This window comes from Carlito syrichta, unplaced genomic scaffold (assembly GCF_000164805.1).
Source record: "Carlito syrichta isolate Samal-C Ts95f unplaced genomic scaffold, Tarsius_syrichta-2.0.1 Scaffold315850, whole genome shotgun sequence".
Lineage (NCBI taxonomy): Eukaryota > Metazoa > Chordata > Mammalia > Primates > Tarsiidae > Carlito > Carlito syrichta.
Genome location: NW_007259946.1, coordinates 382,564 through 402,613, shown reverse-complemented (window position 1 = coordinate 402,613; position 20,050 = coordinate 382,564). Strand labels below are relative to the sequence as shown.

At 43.9% G+C, this 20,050-nt stretch overlaps 1 protein-coding gene across 2 annotated transcripts in view; it reads right to left on the bottom strand.

The window, feature by feature from the left end:
* VPS13D (vacuolar protein sorting 13 homolog D) overlaps positions 1-20,050 on the bottom strand; it is a 255,403-nt gene that overhangs the window by 46,642 nt on the left and 188,711 nt on the right. For both annotated transcript variants that reach the window (XM_021706673.1, XM_008073459.2), the window contains 2 exons: positions 5,659-5,791; positions 1,371-1,566 (listed from right to left, as the gene is read on the bottom strand). In XM_021706673.1, coding sequence (XP_021562348.1) covers positions 1,371-1,566; positions 5,659-5,791 — 329 coding nt within the window. The remainder of the gene's footprint in view (positions 1-1,370; positions 1,567-5,658; positions 5,792-20,050) is intronic.

Genomic DNA, 20,050 nt, shown 5'->3' with positions numbered 1-20,050 from the left:
CTGCTCTCCAGTCTGGGCAATGGAGTGAGACTCCAACTCAAAAAAAAAAAAAAAAAAATTAACACACATACCTTAGGCCCCTTTTCAAACAAATCAATCAATCCCTTGGCCGTTTTGAGGTTTTGAGAATAAGAATGGTTCTCTGGGAACTCTCTGGGGTCTTCTGCTTTACCCACAAGTCATTGTCTTATGACTTTGGGGTTTATAAAACCCCAAATAGGCGCTTCTTGGGCTTTGAGCAGAAATGGAAAAACTACCTGGAAATGCTTTGGAGGGCTCCTCATTGCCTGCCCCTCGCCACAACTTCTTAAATGCTTCAACACACACCCAAAGATTGTTTTAGCTTTGTATCTGAGAACTGAATGTAGCTTATTGAAAGTAAACTCTTCAGACCCTTTAAAAAAAAAAGCAGCTGCTTCTGGATGCGGGACATTCCGGCAGAACACATTGCATGGCCCCAGTCTACAATCTAAGCATTTCTCCTATTGCAGTAATATGTCTTCAATAAGGTTTCCTGGTGACAGAGAAATGGATTCACCTTAATTGGGGATGATTTGACTTCAAATCCTATTTTAGGGAGAGATAGGGTGTGACCATGGCTCAGCCTAGGCATTCTAAAAGGGCTCACTAATTCACTCAGGGAACAGCTATTATCCAGGCAGTCCTTCTGGGCTTAAGCCAGTCCAGCTTGACTGGGAACTGTAGCATTCACTATACCCTTTGTTGATAAGAATCCCCAATTAGTCACTCTGGAGACAGGAGGCTAAAATAGGCCACTAAAGCAAATAGCTAAGTTAAAGTGGGTGGGTTCTGTGGAATTTGGAGCCATAGAGGCTGTCTCTGATTTTCAGTCTCAGCTGGTATCAAGACAAGACACATCCCACAGCAGAACTGCTGATTTGCTGGGGGTGGAGTGGGGAGGTAGCTCTTTTCTTTTCTTTATGAGGTTGGGGGACTGGTTAGCACTTTCAAGTGGAAGGAAAATAAAGAAGGAAAAGACCAGTGTGGCAAACCCAGACTACAAACCTGGTAGTTTTCTTCATGGGCATGTGGGGGTCCAGTTAGCTTGGCAAACAGGGAAAGCTATTAATAATAACAATGTGACCCTATTTCTGACTCTCTAATGAAGAAAATAACACAATATACTACCTCTCTCTCTCTCTCTCTCTGAAAAAAATTATGGCAGGTTTCTGTGCCTCTTCTACATGTATGTGTATCAGGAAGGTCAGAAATTTCAGTTACAAGTATTCAAATTAAAAATCACATAACTAAGGCAGAAAGCATATGATTAAACTCGTCAGCATAGATTAGGAGAAGCAGTAGCCCTGAGATGGAAAAATGCAAAAACCACTCCCACAATGACCACTGACCTGGGGCCACTGAGTGTGGCTGTGTCTCTCACCGCCTGGGCTGTTTCTGATGCAAAATCCAGGGCGCCTGCCACGGGCTTGGTTACAGTGCCAACAAGCCCTTTCCCAAGGCCAGATATGAAACCGCTGACACCTCCTTCTGTTTTTACACCTTCCACTGTTGAGGTTATAACACTGGTCAATCCACCAATGATACCTAGTGAAAAACACAAGGGCTATTGTAACCTAGCCAAGGACAAAAGCAAAAGCATGTCAAACCAAACCCCTCAGTTCCATGTACCTGGAATGATAACTTAAGGGCATTCTACTCATCTCTGTGCCAGACAGGCCACAGACAGGCCAGCTCACACACAGGGGTTCAGCAGATATGCCCATTAGGTCCAAAATCAGAGGATATACATTGCATATTAGTCAGAAGTAAAGTGTGTTCCAGTTTTTAAAAAAAATCAGAGAAACGCTGAGAAGTTATCAGTGGCCAATTTTTTAGTCCCAGAGCTTAAGCAGCCTACGGGCAATCAGGAGAGGTACAGAGAGAGGATTAAGTAGATGGGAGACTAGAATATATGGCCCTTGGGGATAGTCGGAAGAAGCTGGGATCCTATGAAATAAAAGGCAGTGAGACAACTAAATACAGTCGTCCTTTGGTATCCATGGGAAGTTGGGTCCAGGACCGTCTCTAGATACCAAAATCCCAAGATGCTCAAGTCCCTACACAAATGCTATAGTATCTGCAGGTGACCTATGCACATCCTCTCATATGCTTTCTAATCATCTCTAGAGTATTTAGAACACCTAATACAATGCTTGCACACAGTGAAGGTCTTTTCACTTCATTTGTGTGGATTCAACATAGTACTTGGCATGTATGGCAAATTCAAGTTCTGCTTTTTGGCACTTTGTGACTTTTTTTTCCTTAATATTTTTGATCTGCAATTGGTTGAATCCATGGATGCAGAACCCACAGTTATGCAAAGCCAACTGTGTAAGTTTTCAGTTTCCAAAGAACACTATGTGACTGGCCAACACCACAAAATGTTTGAAATGGGGTGAAAGCTACTGCATGCTTTGCTGGAATCAGGTGTAGGTGATTACAGTAAATGGTAACACCTTCAGGAAGGGCATTCCACACAGTTAGCAAAGCTAGTCAGGACCCTCAATGGAGTCAGGTCAAAAAGACATTTTATACAATGTGAAAGTTGACAGCAGTGGTTGAAAATGCCTCTGGAAAGGCCAGGGCTGGCAGAGGCTGGAGAGGTCAGGGCACTGCAGGGAAGAGGCAGCCTGTCCGGGGAGCATCCCCAGGACCTGTGCCAGGGACACTCACAGGATGTTTACCCTCTAACAGTGGGGTGTGAGGAAGCTCTCTAAGCTCTTCAGCTCTAGTGAGACAAATTGGTAAAGGAAACCCATTGGGTGAGAATGTACTAACAATTTAGAGCATTTCTTTTGGATTCTGGATCCATTTGCTCCAGTGAGGCAATATTCCTTTCCCAAACTCTGGGACAAAATTCTTGACAGAGCACGCACAGTGCAGGAATTCAGAATGGGACCTGAGAGACAGAATACTGCTGACCCTAGTGCCAGAAGGGTCTACAGAGAGAACCGAGTACAACTCCCAAGGGGACTGAGTGGATTCTGGTTTTTGTTATCTTTTAAAAGTCTTTCTGTCCTAAAGGAAGAATCTCACTCTAGGCTACTGCTTTCATATAACCCAGAGCTCACAAGGTCTTCTTGGGATGGGGGTCATCGGTTCCTGATCTTAGACTGGCCTAACTGGCTCCTGGAGAGGCTGTAAATATTATCGAAATGATCCTTGGTGGGAGGTGATTTTACAACTTTGAACAAATCACGCACTTTCTCAGCACGTGTATGTGTTCATCTAGAAAGTAAGGAGAGTCATGCTCTCTTTACATCCCAAGGAAGCTGGCAAGACACAGGCAACTATACATTACAAAGCATTTTATATTCATTAGAAAAGTCCTCTCAGAGTCCAATGCATTGTCATTATAGATACTAGAAAACATGACTACATTCTTAACCCTAAACGACTGTCCAACAGTCAGCTTTTAAAGTCCACAAACAGGCTGGGTTCGGTGGCTCAGCCTGTAATCCCAGCACTTTGGGAGGCCGAGGTGAGTGGATTGCCTGAGTCCGCGGGTGCGAGACCCGCCTGGGCAACTTGGTGAGATCTCATCTCTACAATAAAATAAAAAATGAGCTGGCTGTGGTAGCGCGCGCCTGTAGTTCCAGCTACTTGGAAGGCTGAGGTGGAAAGATTGCCAGAGCCCAGCAGGTCGAGGCTGCGGTGGCTGGGAGTGGCCACTGCACTCCAGTCTGGGCGACAGAGTGAGACTCCAACTCAAAAAAATAAATAAATAAAATAAAGTCCACAAACATGTTTTTTTCAGCCAAATTTCATTTCTGGCCTGACATCACCTCAAGGACTGCTCTCTGTACAGTTGGGTGGCCTTAGGAAAAGCGAAGGCATTTTGATCCAAGCCATATCATTAGGAAAGTAGATAAACAAAAACTCTGTCCTAAACACTGTGTCTTAAGAACAAATAGAAATATGGTTTTTTAAAAATCTATATTCCTAGCCGGGCTCAGTGGCTCAGTCTGTAATCCCAGCACTTTGGGAGGCTGAGGTGAGTGGACTGCCTGAGCCCACGGGTTCGAGACCCACCTGGGCAACTTGGTGAGACCTCAACTCTACAGTAAAATCAAAAATTAGCTGGGCATGGTAGCGCGCGCCTGTAGTTCCAGCTACTTGGAAGGCTGAGGCAGAAGGATCGCTGGCGCCCAGCAGGTCAAGGCTGCGGTGGCCAGGAGCGGCCACTGCACTCCAGTCTGGGTGACAGAGTGAGACTCCAACTCAAAAAAAAAAATCTATATTCCTTCTCTTTCTCCAAATGCAGATAATCAAGACTGATGGGTCTTAATATGACCTTGATAGCTTCACAAGATTCCAATGGATCTGGCACAAACAGGACAATTTACTAACCATTAATATGCAATGCGCTACGTGCCAGGTGCCACCTGGTGTTTGTAAGCATAAAGGTGAATGCAAAATGGTTTTTCTGCCATCTTGGCATTCACAACCTACCAGAGACCAAGACATACACAGCTGGTGACATACACAAACCAGACAGTCATGTGTACTCTGTCATTAACTATAACTAGAACAGTGGAGCTGTGGAAATGTCACCTGAGTTGGGAGAATCAAGCTGAGGAGGATTTTGACAGGCAAGGATGTGAGACAGTGGAGGGGGGTCAGAAGTACCATGAGGTAATGAAGACTTGAAGGCATGGCCAGGAAGTAGCACATAGCTCTGTATGGCTCAAGTGCAGCAAGGATGGTGGATGGGGGGTTGGAAAAACTTTCTGGGTTTGTATTTCCAAGGGCCTTCAATGCTGCACTAAGAAATTGTTGAGAAAAATGCAACAAAAGGCAAATGAATTAGAATTAAAGCTTTAAAACAGGTGCAGTGGTTCATGCCTGTAATCTCAGCACTTTGGGAGGCTGAGGCAAGAGGACTGCTTGTACCAGCCTAAGCAACATAGCAAGACCTCGTCTCTCCAAGAAAAACCCCCAAATTAGCCAAGTATTGGGGCATGCAGCTGTAGTCTCAGCTACTCAGGAGGCTGAGGAAGAAGGATCGCCTTAGCCCAGGAGGTTGAGGCTGTGGTGAGTGGTGATTGTGTCACTGCACTCTAGCGTGGGCAACAGAGAAAGACTCTCACTCAAGGGGGAAAAAAAGGAATTAAAGCTTTAAAAGCCAGAATTCAAACAAATTCAGAGACTGAACACATTCATACCATCAACTACATCTCTTGGGCAGATGGATTTATAATTTTGGTGAATGTGCATTTATGCAAGACTAAAAAACATGTGGGCCATATTCCTGGCTGTTGACTTTGCACTTTGATTTCTTTGGAAGGACTGGTCAGTAAGCAGAAGGCAGAGTCCTGAAGCAACATTCCAATTCTAAAAATGGGGTCTAGCTGATGAGACCTGAACCATACGACACTTTGAGAACAGAGCCCAAGAAGAGGAAGGAATTGCAATGAGCACAACATTCTGAAAATGAATGTGGAGTTCTCACAGGCTGTCACATTTCAGTTGCAAGGAGGTTAAAGTAAGAGAGCTTGGAAGGTTATCAGGTACACCAGGATTCCAAGCCAGGATTTCCCTTTGCTGTCCACTTTCTTTCTCGTACTTGCAATTAGATGGGTACAAAGGCACCCCCAGAGGGCCTTTGGCAGAAGAGCCTGATGTCAGGTGACTTACCATGAGCCAGGCCATGGATGCCAGCTACGAGGTGCTCCCCACTGGTGGCGGCATGGTATCTGATGTACTCCCGCTCTGACTGATGCCGGTTGTCCATTGTCTTCCCTAACCCATCTGATAATGTCCCTGCAAACTGGAGTGAGTTAAAAACAGAAGAGTTTTAAGGCCTCAGCACTACTTTGGCTATTTCAATTTTTTAAAATAAATACCCGTTCCCTTGCTTCTGCTAGAATTCAGTAGACACCAATTAGAGAGAAATTAATTGCTGAGTTCAGTATATCTGTCTGCCCTGGGTGAGTGGTTCTCAAAATCACTGGACACAAACACATTGTGGGGTGATTACACTAGAGGACACTAGGCATGCAAAGTGACTACTAAGAATCCCTAGTAGCCGGGCCCAGTGGCTCAGCCTATAATCCCAGCGCTTTGGGAGGTCGAGGTGAGTGGATTGCCTGAGCCCGCAGGGTCAAGACCCGCCTGGGCAACTTGGTGAGACCTCATCTCTACAATAAATAAAAAATTAGCCGGGCGTGGCAGTATGCGCCTGTAGTTCCAGCTACTTGGAAGGCTGAGGCGGAAGGATCGCCGGAGCCCAGCAAGTCGGGGCTGCGGTGGCCGGGAGTGGCCACTGCACTCCAGTCTGGGCAACAGAGTGAGACTCCAACTCAAAAAAAAAAAAAAAAAACCCTAGTAACATTTACTTTTCACAATACTACAGAAAATCTACTGAAAAATCAAAGACATAACAAAATGACTGTGGGGGAGGAGATTGAGTTTTGAAACCCTATAACGGTGAAGACATAGACTCTTTGCTCTAAGAATCAGTGAGATTCAAAACAGGAAAGTGTCAGATTGTTGCTTTAGGGGTTGGCATCAAAATTTTTGGAGACAGTAACCTCCCTTAAGTAATGCCTTCTTTTAATCATTCAATAATCACTGAGTACTTATTAGGTATCAAGCTCGATTTGTCAAAAGAGAAAAGTGAAGAAGACAGAAAGATGAATGGGTTAGGTCACCCTTCATAGGAGGTGGCAGACCTGAACTCATGACTTCAATGCAAACCCATCCTCCTCTACCAGAGAGATTTCATTTATCCTGGCACACTCTAACCAGAGAAGCTGTCTCACCCATCAAAGCTGGATGAAAAGGACATAAAACTCTGTTTTGTCACAAGACAATTTGAAAAGGTTTAAAGTGACAGTTAATAAACCACAGGGTACTTATCCTCATCATTCAGGCATAAAAAGAGAAGGATATCACATATATAATTAACCTCCTCAGGAAGGATCTACCAAAACAAGCAGTTTAAGCGCCAGTGACCCAGGACTAACCTCTTAGAAAACTCACAGGAATGTTCCCTAGATATAAAGCTCAGGGAAAAGATGCAAGGCAAACTGCCTGGTGGGCCCGGGATGCTGGGCAGCCTTCTAGGGGCCTATTTCCTTCTCATTTGGCAAGTGGGGGTGCATGATACACAATCAGATCTGCCCTGGAAGCCATCAGTCATGAGGCTTTTGACACCAGTGACAGGTGAGTTCTGGGCACAGAAGAGGGACTCGAGAAAGGAGCAACAATTCCTCATAGAGCGATGGCTCCTGGAGCAAGCCTGGGGAGACTCAGTCTTATGCAGCCCGGATGCCTTCACAACCCAGGGCAGACACTACTGCCCTCTGTGGAGACACAACCCCTATCACTATTCATTTGCTTTTGGCCTTACCATCCTATCACTCCCTGTCTAATAAGATAACTAAAGTTAACAAAAATTAACTTTATAATTTCCTTTAGGACAACCAGAGACACCATGGGATGTTGTGAGGCTAACACTGTATATCAGTAAGCAGGGGCTTTGGTCAGAGACCCCACTGGAGAGCCACCACAGTGGAGAAGGGCCACAGCTGGGGCATCTGACCAGGGCAGCTCCAGTCCTCACTCAACCCTTCTGGCAGCCATGTGACCCTAAGCACAGTGCCCCCTCCATCTGGATATCGGTGATCATACCTACTCTATCATGTGGATGGAAAGATTAGTGACAATGGCGCTGGGTCAGGCGTCCAGTTAGCATTCTTACTGCTGTTGTTACAGCTACTATTCCAGGGAGGAACATGCTGCGCTGGTTGAAGAAAGCCTTTCCGGGGTTTAGAATTATGGTCACTTGCACTACAGTTTACCATTTTACCATAATAAAACCCTCACTTTCCAGCAGATAAGCATTAGCCTCCAAAGTAAGTTTTTGGAGTGGCACCATCTATAAAATGAGTGTTGGACTTTATGATTTCCAAAATCCTTTCTGGCTCTGACAGTGTGTGTTGTCTTTACTAAGCATGTACCCTGGGCCCATGGCAGATTTAGGCACTGCGGAGGATACAAGCAAACAACAGCCTTGAACCTGTTCTCAAGGAGCTGACAGTCTCATTGTGAAGAGAACAATTATGAGCATATCCATGAAATAGTCAGCAAAGAACCTAGAACACAACCTGTTCAAGAACTCAGCTATCCAAAGAGGAAGTATGACATCTGTTTCGTAAAGGGTCAAAAAAGGCCCATGCAATGTTTTGGAATTATGTAAATTGCCACTGCTCTCCATTTGGGATCTGAACAAAAATGTGTGTCTCCCGAAACCCAGGAATCACTGAGTGTGGTTATGTGATGTGTGCCCACATCCTGTGTGTCTCCAAGGGCACATCTCTACCTGAAGAGGCCCAGGAGCACCCCAGCCAATTTCAGGGTCTTATTCAGGTCTTCCCATTTCTCTCGAGCTCTTGCTTTCCTTGAGAAGAGATGTTTGCTTGGGGAAGAGATTAAGTTAGATGCTTTTTACCTATTTCTGGCAGCCGACTAGGAAGAAGCTTAAAATCCCATAATACTTTTCTCCCTAAGCGCGTATGGGAGCACAATGTAGGCAAACCGCCCAATACCACTCCCTCTTCTTCTATATTCTGGCCAATTAACCAGGACTGATGAGTGAGCCTATGCCAAAAACTTAATTTCCAACCGAGTCTGCTGCAGCAGCCTCAGCACCTCCCAGTACCAGCTGCTTCCTGGGTGTTCTCTGTACAAAGACGCTGTATTGCTCCCAGGAGGACGGGACAAGTGACCTAAGAGACCACTCTTCCTGTAAATGCTGGACTCTTCCACATGCTTCTCAGGTGCCTCACTTTTGCCGTAGAAAGGTACCTGCACCTAGCTTACTGTAGGGCTTCCATCTACAGCATTCCTACTTCTCTTCCCATAGAAAATTCCTTGTGCATGTCAAGGACTTGTTCTCTGCTACTTGTTAACAGTCAACCATTACAAAAGTCTTCACCCCTAGAAATACAGCTTGAGAACTCTGAAAACTTGAGCGGATATTGAAATCTGTCGTCCAACCAAAGTCACATTGATGACAGGATACTCAGATTTTACTGGGGGATAGACATTTTATAGGAACTACACCAAAGCCAGCTAGATGGTGGGTACAATGGTCAAAGGAAGGGCTTTGAATTCAGGCCAGCACAAAGCATGTGGCTTCCTTTCACTGTGGAAGCATGCAGTTGGTCATCCTTAATGCCACCTGCCACTCCCGACCCCAGTGGGAAGGCAAATCACACCCATTCCTTATTTCTCCCTCAAAGACAGCAGGAGAGCGAGGGGACTCTGGTGCTCCGGCCTTGGTCTTCTCTGAGGCTGGGAAGCATCATCACATCCAGATTGTCAGCTTTGAAGATAATCATCAAAACACAGCAGAGACACTCACAAGAGCCATAGCATCACATAGGGACTGGCCCTTCATCCCCCACCCACCGTCTTTTAAAAATGAAGCCTGGAGGCCGATTTTCAAAGGAGTTGTGGTTCCCAGAGGCACTGGGAGAAAGGCTAGGAGTCCTTACGACAGGAATTACAATCCAGCTATGCATCCAGTTGATCAACCAAGCAAGCCAACATGTATGGAGTCCCTACTGTGCGCCAGGCTACAGACTGAGAGTCAGAACCAGAAATCAGAAGTGGTTTCTGCCTCTTGCCTTCAAGACCTCACTCGGGATATACAGATGTGGCATAACAGAAAGATAATCACACCTGAGTTCAAATTCTGACTGTGATATTTATAGTTGTGAGACCACAAACAAGTAACCTCTGTGAACCTCTGTTTTCCTCATCTTCAAAATGGAGATAAACATATCACCTACAAGGATGCTGTAAGTATTAGATAATACATGTAAAGCACTTAGCACAGAGCCTGGTCACATGAGATCTTTGATTAAACACTATTGAGTTATCTCAACTCCAACTTTTCACATGCAAAATGGGAATAATCGGATTTGGCAGGGCTGCTGTGAGGATTCAATGAATGATGTATATGTGAAGCATCTGGCATGGTGCATCCCCCCCGGGACAGGAGAAGCTATCTACAGAGGGGTGTAACAGCACCAGAGCAGAGAGCCTAAGCTCCTGAGCAGGAAAACAACTAGCAACTGGAAGGTAACCTGTAGATAATTTGTAACTCTGCTCATGATAAACAGTATCTCAACAACAGAAGGAGCATTTGCAGAGACTTGAGACAGCCTAGCTCATTTTGTAGCAATTGCAAGTCCACAAAATACCTAAAGCTTCAAGTAAGTGTTATCCTAGCTAAGATGAAAGGTTCCAAGTAACAGAATGTCCTTCAGAAAATCTGCTCTTAAACTTGCAGAGACAATGCCCGTCCCCTTCCTTTCACTGAAGGAGCTTCAATACACACCCCACTTGTGAATTCTGGCCACAGTCCAAAGTCATTAACTTCTTTAAAGCAATATTTTCAGCAAGGGGGTAAAAAGTCTCAAAAGTATTTCAAGATGCCAATTCTACTGAATAACACACAATGTGTGTCAACACCCCATCTTCCAAAAATAATCCCACTGCCTACACAAATGGAGACACTGAAAATTAGCCTGGGTTTTGGGCCTGGCTCTGAATGGCTGATTTCATAAAACCAAAATTAAGTAGATGCTGGAATGGGGCAAGGGAAAATATTCACACTGTGTCCCTCTGTTCTGTCCTATCAGTTTTCCTTTTATGATATTCAGCAAGCATGGGATGCCAAAGGTATTTGGCCAATGTAACAGGAGCCTGGGCTTGAATTTCTCCCAGTCCCCTTGAGTTTTTCTTTCACAGTTATTTACCTAATGGAAATTTCCTCTTTAATATCCTTGCCCACTGAGTATTGCTGGTGACAGTATCTTCCTTGTCACCAGGGCAGATGGTGGCCACATACAATAGGGAGAGAGAAGTGACAGTACTCTAGTGTGAGGGAGAAGTTTTACATTCTTCTAAATATAAATGCTTTTTGACTTACAATGTGATTGTGTTCCAAATAAACCCATCGAAGGTTGAAAATACCTTAAGTCAAAAATACATCTCCTACACCTAAGCTATCGAACGTCATAGCTCAGCCTAGCCCACCTTACATGTGCTCAGAACACCTGCATCAGCCTCAACTGGGTAAAACCACCTGGCAACACAGTACTCTGTAGAGTACTGGTTGTCCACTGCTGCTGCCCATATCACAAAAGGATATCATACTGCTTATCAACTAGCCAAGAAAAGACCAAAATTCAAAATCTGAAGCATGGTTTCTACTGAATGTAGATAGTTTTGGCACCATCATAAAGCTGAAAAGCTGTAAGCCAAACCACTATAAGTCAGGGATAAGGTTGTACAGTTGCTAACATCAGCTACCAGCCCAGCTCGAATTCCAACCAGCAGTGCCTGCAATGAGCTATGCTTGAGTTTGTAAGCTCAGGAAACCCAAGTATATACTGTGCCTATAAATAAAGCTGACATGAACTTTGTGGGAATTGCCATGATGCAGTCAAAGAGCAGGAGCAAAGGAATCAGATCTTACTTTCCCATTTACTAAGCATGCATCCTGGTGCAAGCTGATGAACTTTCCTGAGCCTCAGTTTATCTATCTGTAAAAAACAAAAACAAAAAACCTGACTCTTTCCACTGTAAAGGGTTGCTCTGAAGGGTTGAGAAGATAATTAATGTAAAATCCTTGGCACAGTGTATGGCATCATATTTTACAAGTCTCTTGGAAGTTCTTTGGGGCCTTAAACTTCAGGTTATTTTCAACTCTGCAGGTATACTACTAAGAAAACCTCTTTCGAGTCATTAAGACCTAAGTCACTTTGAAACTAAAGTTTTCACCATTTCTTTGTTTGGTAGTGTTAAAATGTCTACTGCTAAAAATTATTCTCAGAGTATGAGTTTTGCTCCATGCTGAAGATCCCTTTTGTGATACAAATGGAGAAGAGTTAAAGGGAAATATGACCCCCCCAAAGCAGTGAATATCTATTATCAATAAAAAGCAAACCAAACACCAAGTCCTCACTCAGCCAAATAATAAAGGGGTGGGGAGACTGGGGAGAGGCATTTAAAAAAAAAAAAAGGCATGGAACAAGTTGAGGTTTGGCAAGAAAGAGGCATTTTTGGATTCCAGATTTCTATCCATTAGCAGTGGAGCGGGTTTATCTGTTTTTAGTTCTACTTGGTTGTGGATTATGTATAACCCTTAAGGCAAGGAGAAAAGGGGGAAAGAATTCAGATAGGGGATTCTGAATAAAAGTAAAGCTTTTTAAAGCTGGGACTGACATTCTACTCCAGTAACATACCCAAGTCAGTGACCTTGTTTTTTTTTTTGGCCTCTGGAGATCTAAGAGCACTTCTACCCTAAGACATACACCATGTTGCTATTTCATGGATAAACACTTATCAGGCAACAGACACTCCTTTTCAGTTAAGAAACAAAGTTATCCAAAGCCACCCAGAATTATCTCAGCACACAAGGTCGACACACAAGCAACAAGTCAGACCTCAGGGCTGCTGCGGTATCTTAACCAGTCCAACACACAGTCCAAGACATATGCCTGCTGAACTGGTGGGTCTCTCTTGCTATTCTGCAACTCTGACCCAGTTGTGAACTCAGATGTTGTTTCAGATTAATCAGGAAGCTCAGAGTGGTTTGAAGCACTCCCATAATAGGATTTTGCCTTTTCTTTAAAAAGGATTGGTGGAGTTTGCTATAAGGCTAAAAGTATAGAAATGAGCAGCATACACACATGCAGCTTACACACAAGACAACTCACCTTCAACAATGGACAAGTTGTCAGGGCTTAGTCAAGTCCTATTTTCCCTTTGACTTCTTTACACCAATTATGAAGAATTATGCAGGAAGGACAGCCCAGCTATGGATGGAATTGTGTCCTCCCTTTCAGCTTTTCCTTGGCTTGGACTCACTGTAAGTTTTGGCAAAAGGGGTAAGTGATTGTGTGAGGATGCCAGGCTGCCACTTGTGGGTTGCTGGAAACCCCAGGAAGCATGCAGAGGGAAGCCTGAAGGTGGGTTTCTGCACAACTAGTGCCAGCCCAGGGGCACATACCTTCTGACCCCATGAGAGTTCCAGTTTTTCCCTTATAAGTGGCTTGTGCCTCAGTAGTGAACCAAGAGACAGATGATGACTTAGGAAAAAATTCCCTCTGTGGTGGTCACACCACAATGCCTGACTTGGTGAATTATTTTTCTTCACCTCTGGGAAAACACAAAGGCTTTGAAAAGCAGAGTCCTGACACTAATTCTGTCACTAGTATCAGCTGAGTGAACATGAGCAAAAGACACACTCTCCTTAGGATCAGTGTCTTCATCTGCAAACAAGGAGAACACTCCCCATTGAGGCCTTGCCCGGGAAAACATTTGGAAAAATGCAAAGGGGTATCACTGCAAATCCTATCCTTCCTACTAATGAGTGCTTTCACTACCCCATCTCTTCTTTCCCCCCACTGAATCCTGCCATGTCTCATTCTAAAATACAGAAATGACTTTATGTCTCTTCTGGAACAAAGGAAAGCATAACTACGTCAATTTTAAATAGATGAAAATCTCAAAATACAGACATTTAGAAATGAAACAGAACATTCCTCAACAGAAAAGGAACTCAAGCTTATCTCCTTCGTGGTCACAAGAACTCCATTCTTGCAAAGTACTTTGTATTTCAAATGAATAGATATATTCCCTTTAATGCCAAAAGCTTAGGAAGAAAAGAGATGGGTGATGTCAGAGAGAATAAGCATAGATGCTGGGGACCAGTATACCCTGAGCTTCCTGCTGCAAATGCCAGATAGGTTTCGAGGGTTTGAAATAATCTTGATGAGGATTTTAGGGAGAAATCTGATCCCAACCATTTCTTTAAATAAATGAAGTCCTAGATCAGTACACAGCAGAATAGGTAAGGGCAAACTTTCAACTGCTGACAACTACAGTATAACTCCTGCAATTATGAGCATCAGCCAATAATGTTTACCATATACCAGCCACTGTTCTAAGGGTCCAGCATCTATGAAATCATTTAATTAGCTTAATCCTCACAACAGCCCTATGAAGTAGGATATATTAATACACCCATTTTACAGATGCAACTGGAAAGATCATGATCATCTCCAGCAAAAGTGTGCTAAGTAAGTATCTATCTGCATGGGATACTGGGTAACTCAGAGAAGAAACCCAATCAAAATTTGTTGTTATTTTCTCCAAGGAAAAATTCCTTTCTACATGTCAGTGAAAATTATATAGAGACACCAGGCATACATTTTTCCTCTCCCAAGTGGTGAAGCTAAGGAAGGCAGCTGACAAAAGCTTATAAGTGATAAAGTTTCTGAAAAATTATATGCAAATCCCTGGTCAAGAAAGAGGAGCCAGGCTCTAATTCCTTTCCTTGAGCCACACCCTTTATTCAGACACCCTGCTCACTTCCATCACCCAGACCTTTCCCTGGGTCATGCAGTCTGGTATCCAACTTCCTCCTTTCCCCAGAGTCGTTACTCTCACAATCTGAAACAGGTTTCAAAGAAATAGGAGGTTCAGTACATGTCCCTGATGTGGAAGACAGTGTACCACACCAGTTCACATTACTTGCATGTACCATTCACGCTGGGGAGAAAGACAGAGGTCAGGCTGGAGTGGGGCCTGGACCAGGGATTCCAAGAGCTCCTGTCTGTGGAGACAAAGTCTCCTCTTCTGCCTCAACTTCTTACAGGAGGAGAAGTTCTTAAAGGAGATGGAGCATCAAAGCTAAAAGATCTGCAAGATCCGCATGGTCAGAGCTGGGCTGGTCAAGCAAACTATCTCCAGAAAGAAGCTACTGATCTGGCAAGGACTGTTTTATGTACCAGTAACTGACAGATGTGGAGACATAAATATAAGAGGAGATGCAGAGGTTGAAGGGGGGGTAGTAAAAGAGGACTAGGGGAAAGACTAGGTTAAAAAATCTTGAAGGTTCAACCAAATCAGTCTTCATTCCTCCTCTCCATCATTGCCAGTCTTCTGCAACTCAAAATACCCCATCCACCTAAGAGTAATGTACCATTCACAGTAGAAATGAACAACTCATTCACTTTTTATAGGAGTGGGTAGAACAGACCTGCATTTTGGAAAGCCACATACACAAGGCCAAAACTTCACTTCTAGTAACATCCAGGAGACTTATTTATAAGCAAGTGTGATGAAGCTAGGTAAGACTGCCAAATCAGAACTAGTCATCAGCATCCAGGAGAACAAAGAAGTTGAACCCTTCTTTTGGGGTGGGGGAGAATGGAACCAGAGGTAGCTTAGATCTAAGATACTTAAAGTAAGTTCTGTCTCATTACCCTGTGAACTGGTTTGATAGCAGGCTCAAATGAAAGGCCAAAGGAAGGTTCTTTTGAAAATGAATTCAAATGTTCCCATCTTTCAAGTGGGTTAAAACAAAAATAAGCTTGCAGTTTAGCTACTCCCCAATAATTCCTCAGAAACCTCTGGTCTTTGTCTAGGATGTCCCTTGGATTCCTCCATGGCCTTTCAGTGGGCATTCTTACCTTTGTTATCTTCCAATCCCCAAAAGGGTGACCTAGGAAAGGACACTAAGCATTCATACTTTTCCTTCCACACTATTTCTGTGTGTGGCTTTCTTAGTGTGAGTATCCCACTGCTGTGTGACCGTTTGTATATATCTGCTTTCCTCTCAATGAAGGACAGGATTTTATTTTATTTTTTAGTGAAGTATTTCTTTATTTGTATGAAGTAAGGATGGGGTTAGGTGTTAAGGAATTGAAAAGGAATGCAAAGCAAGTCTCTACTGCACTCCAACAGTGTTCCAGGCTTATCCTGGGCAATAGGGTACAAAAATGACTTAAGTCACTAGAGCATAAACTCCAAGCTTTTCAGTGTTGCAAACAGCAGCCTGTCCAGGTGGCTCAGCCTGTAATACCAGTATTTTGGGAGGCCGAGACAAGAGGACTGCCTGAACCCGGGGGGTTCAAGACCAGCCTGGGCAACTCTGTGAGACCTTGTCTCTGCAATAAATCACAGCAACTAGCCGGGTGTAGTGGTGGTGTGCATCTGAAGTTTCAGCTACTTGGAAGGCTGAGGCCAGCTACTGAGGAAGGATGGCCTAAGCCCAACAGGTCAAGGCTGCGGTGGCTGTGAGTGTGCCACTGCACTCCAGACTGGGTGATAAGAGTGAGACTCCAACTCAAAAAATAAAAAAAATTTAAAAATTAAATCCTTTCCTCCCTCCACTTTAAATGCAATAATGGGCTTATTCTCTTCTAAATCTAGACCTTTTTCCATGCTCTTTTTGCACTCCTCTTTTGTGGGTACTGCTCCATCAGTTGTCTTCTCTCTCATATGGTCAATCTTTTCAGCTTCTTCCTCTCCAACTTACATATACAATTCACTCTATCCAAACTTAAAGATACCTTCCTTTAGCTTCCCTTCCATTCAAGCTACCGCTCCAGCCACTGTCTTCCATCTGTGGCTATGTCTTTTAAGATTTCTACACTTATTGCTACAATGACCTCTTACTATTTTTTTCTTGTTCTTTCTTTCTTTTTTTTTTTTTTAATTCACTGAGGGTCTCAAAGGCACATACCTATAGTGAATAAGCCAGGGACCAAAACATAAAACGACATCCCTCAATACTCATAAGTCTGGATGGAACATATCTAGTGACATTTGATTCCAGATTTCTTAGTACCTCTCCCAGAGGTTCCCAGGCACCATTGATTCCTGGGGTGCAGGTAGAGAGCTTAATGGAGTGTCCACGAGGCAGTGTCTGGGGGAAGACAGCAAAAGCCATCCAGAGTCCAGAGCAAAAGGTGAGTGACCTCAGCCTATAATCCCAGTATTTTGGGAGGCCGATGTGAGTGGATTGCCTGAGCCCACAGGTTCGAGACCAGCCTGGGCAACTTGGCAAGACCTCATCTCTACAATAAATCAAAAATTAGCTGGGTGTGGTAGCGTGCACCTGTAGTTCTGGCTACTTGGAAGGCTGAAGCAGAAGGATCGCCAGAGCCCAGCAGGTCGATGCTGGGGTGACTGTGAGCATGCCACTGCATTCCAGTCTGGACGAAAGAATGAGACTCCAACTCAAAAAAAAAAGGCGGGCGACAAGACAACTCCCTAGCTGACAGTACAGCTATCACTGCAGCAGTTTAGAGAGTGCCTGTGTATAAGTGATAGGCAAGAACAAAGAAAATCTCCGAGACTCAGAGAGATAGTAAGACAGGAATTCACTGCCTTGGATGCTTTTTAATCTTCATATAAGTGGCCAAACTTTCTAAGTTAGCAAAAGAAGAGTGCAAAATGGACTAGGGTAGACTTCAGGACATCAAAGAACAGGATGAGAAAACAAATTTAGGACAGTGTTCCTTTCTCAAGATCCTAAAAACAAGCAAAAAGCCAAATCCACTTTAGGAATTCACTGGTAGCCCTTTAAGTTCAAACGCATGCTTAGTACAGAACGGTCTTATCTTCACCGTTTCCCCTAAGTGCTCAGGACAGGGCCTAACTCAGGCACGTGATGTACACGTGACAGTGCCAACTCTGGGAGTGATACGGTTCTGTTCTGAGGCTGGAACTGATAGGTGTGGGTCTCCCACTAAGCCCCTGAATGAACCCAGAGTAACTTCAGGTATAAAAGGCTGTTCCATGGATGAACTTAAAATGCTGTATTTCCAAAATTATGCTCCTTTTTCAAATGCAATCCTTTAGCTACGAGTGCTGGTAACTTTTCTTATGTTTAGGGCACCTGGCTTAGAACTTTGCTGATAACTGCTGATCTGTTCTGTATATTAAGTGCCAGACAACACAGAGGAGACTACAAGATTCTGGCCAAGTATTCTCTTTATGACATTTTAATGTGCTCATATTACCACATATGTGCATACAAATTCATAGTCCACATTTACTACATGCACAAATGAGGGTGCATCCACAGGAAAACTGCAAAGTAAAGTGGAATGCAGCAAAGCTTTGGGGTCATACATTTGGGTTCAAATGCTGGCTTCACTTATGAGCTGCATGATCTTGGACAACTTCTTGGAGCCTCAGTGTCTTCATTTGAAAGTAGAGATAAAGCCTAACTCCTAGCATCAATCTGTTCCTTCCTTCTTTCCCTTCTTCCCTCCTTTCAACAAAAACTTACTCAGCACTAACCATATGCCAGATACTGCTCTAAGGGCTGGGGACAAAGCAGTGAATACAACAGATGAAATGTTCAGTCCTCATGGGATTTACATTCCAGTTGCATTCATAGTTGCACAGACAATAAATAGTATAAATAAATAAAATAAAAGCAGTGACAAATGCTAAGTAAAAAAATCAAGCAGGGAAGAAGGAATGAAGTGTGATTAGAGGGGTCTGTGATTTTAGATGGGGGAGGGGACATCAGGAAGAGCTTCATAGTGACAGTGACATTTGGATACAGAAAATGTAGGTGAAAACCATGTGGCCACAGAACATTCCAGGAAGAGAGAGTTGTTAGTGCAGAGATGCTGAGGCAGGTGCTGGTGAGTGGGAGCAGAGTGAGGAGAGGTAAGGAACAAGGTCGGAAGAGGACTGAATAGGCCGACCACATGGGCCCTGTGAATCACTGCCTAGACTTGGATTTTCTCCATGGAACAAAATGGGAAGCCATGGAGGGCTTGGGCCAAGGAATGACCCAAACAGAGTCAAGATGCAACAGGGTTGCTCTAGCTTCTGTACTGAGATTAGCTGTGAGGAGGGGAAACAAGGGTGAAAGCAGAAGGCCCCAGGGAGTGGGGGGACAGCTGACAGGAGCTGCTGGTGGACTGGACATACGGTATGACAGAAAGGAGTCAAGGTTCACTCCGAGGTCTTTGGGCAACTAGCAGAAGGTATGACATGCCTGGCATGGGCCTGGGACACAGGAAGTGATCAAATATTAGTTCTTCTTCACATTTTAAAGTTTCAGCTCTGAGTAAGAGCACAGGCTTCTCTATTGTGCAAACATCCCAATAATGGTAAACTTTCTCTAAAAAAGGGAATGCTTCTCTTTGTAAAATTATTCTTCTGCCAGAGAGGAGATGAGATGCCAGCCTTCATGTGGTCAGCAAGTGTTATGTGGGGAACCGTGTTTCCTTAAGAAGGACCAATGGTAAAGATAAATGAACTATGTGGTGAGAACCCAAGAAAAATGTGCTATATGCTGTCTTAGCCCTTTCAGGCTGCTATAACAAAATACCATTAACTAACTGGGTGGTTTGTAAACACCAAAAATTTATTTCTCACAGTTCTGGAGCCTGGGAAGTTCAAGGTCAAACTAACAGCGGATTCCGTGTCTAGAGAGGGCCTGCTTCCCAGATGGCCATCTTTTCACAGTGACATCATCTGGTAGAAGGGGTGAACTAGCTCTCTGGGGTCTCTTTTTTTAGGGTACTAATCCCAATTATGAGGGCTAATCCCAATCATAATTATCTTCTAAACACTCCTCAGAGGACTTACCTCCTAACACCATCCCCTTGGAGCTTAGAGTTTCAACACACGGATTTCAGGGGGACATAATCATTCAGTCCATAGCATATATAAATTTCCCTAAGTCTCATAATAGTGGCTCAGCCCACTGAGTTCAGGACACAAGTGGTGAGCTACAAATACTCAAGCTTTAGGTAAATGGGGCAGGGAAACAACTACAGAACACACACTGAGGTGTGCTGAGAAAGCCAGGGACAGAAAAGGCCATCGCAACTGATGTTTTACCAGGTTTTGCTCAAGGAACTCTTTGCTAACCAGTTCCGCCTAAGTTCAATCCTAAGAGTCAAAAGGTTCAGCTTGTCTTCCATCCCACGAGTCAGCTAGAAACGACCCAGCTTTGTGATTTTTGAATACAGGAAAAGCAGTAGGACTCAAAAATTCCAAGAAGTCAACAGGAAATCTACCTAGCCCTAGTCCAAACATTTGCAGAAAAACAGTAGTCATTCCTGCCTCAAGATAAATATCCTCTTTTAATCCATATGTGAAAAATTTTAAATTCCAAATAAAAATTTGGACACTATTGGTTGCCTTGAGTGGAAACAGGAAGGATGGATTTTCAGAGAAAAATCTACTA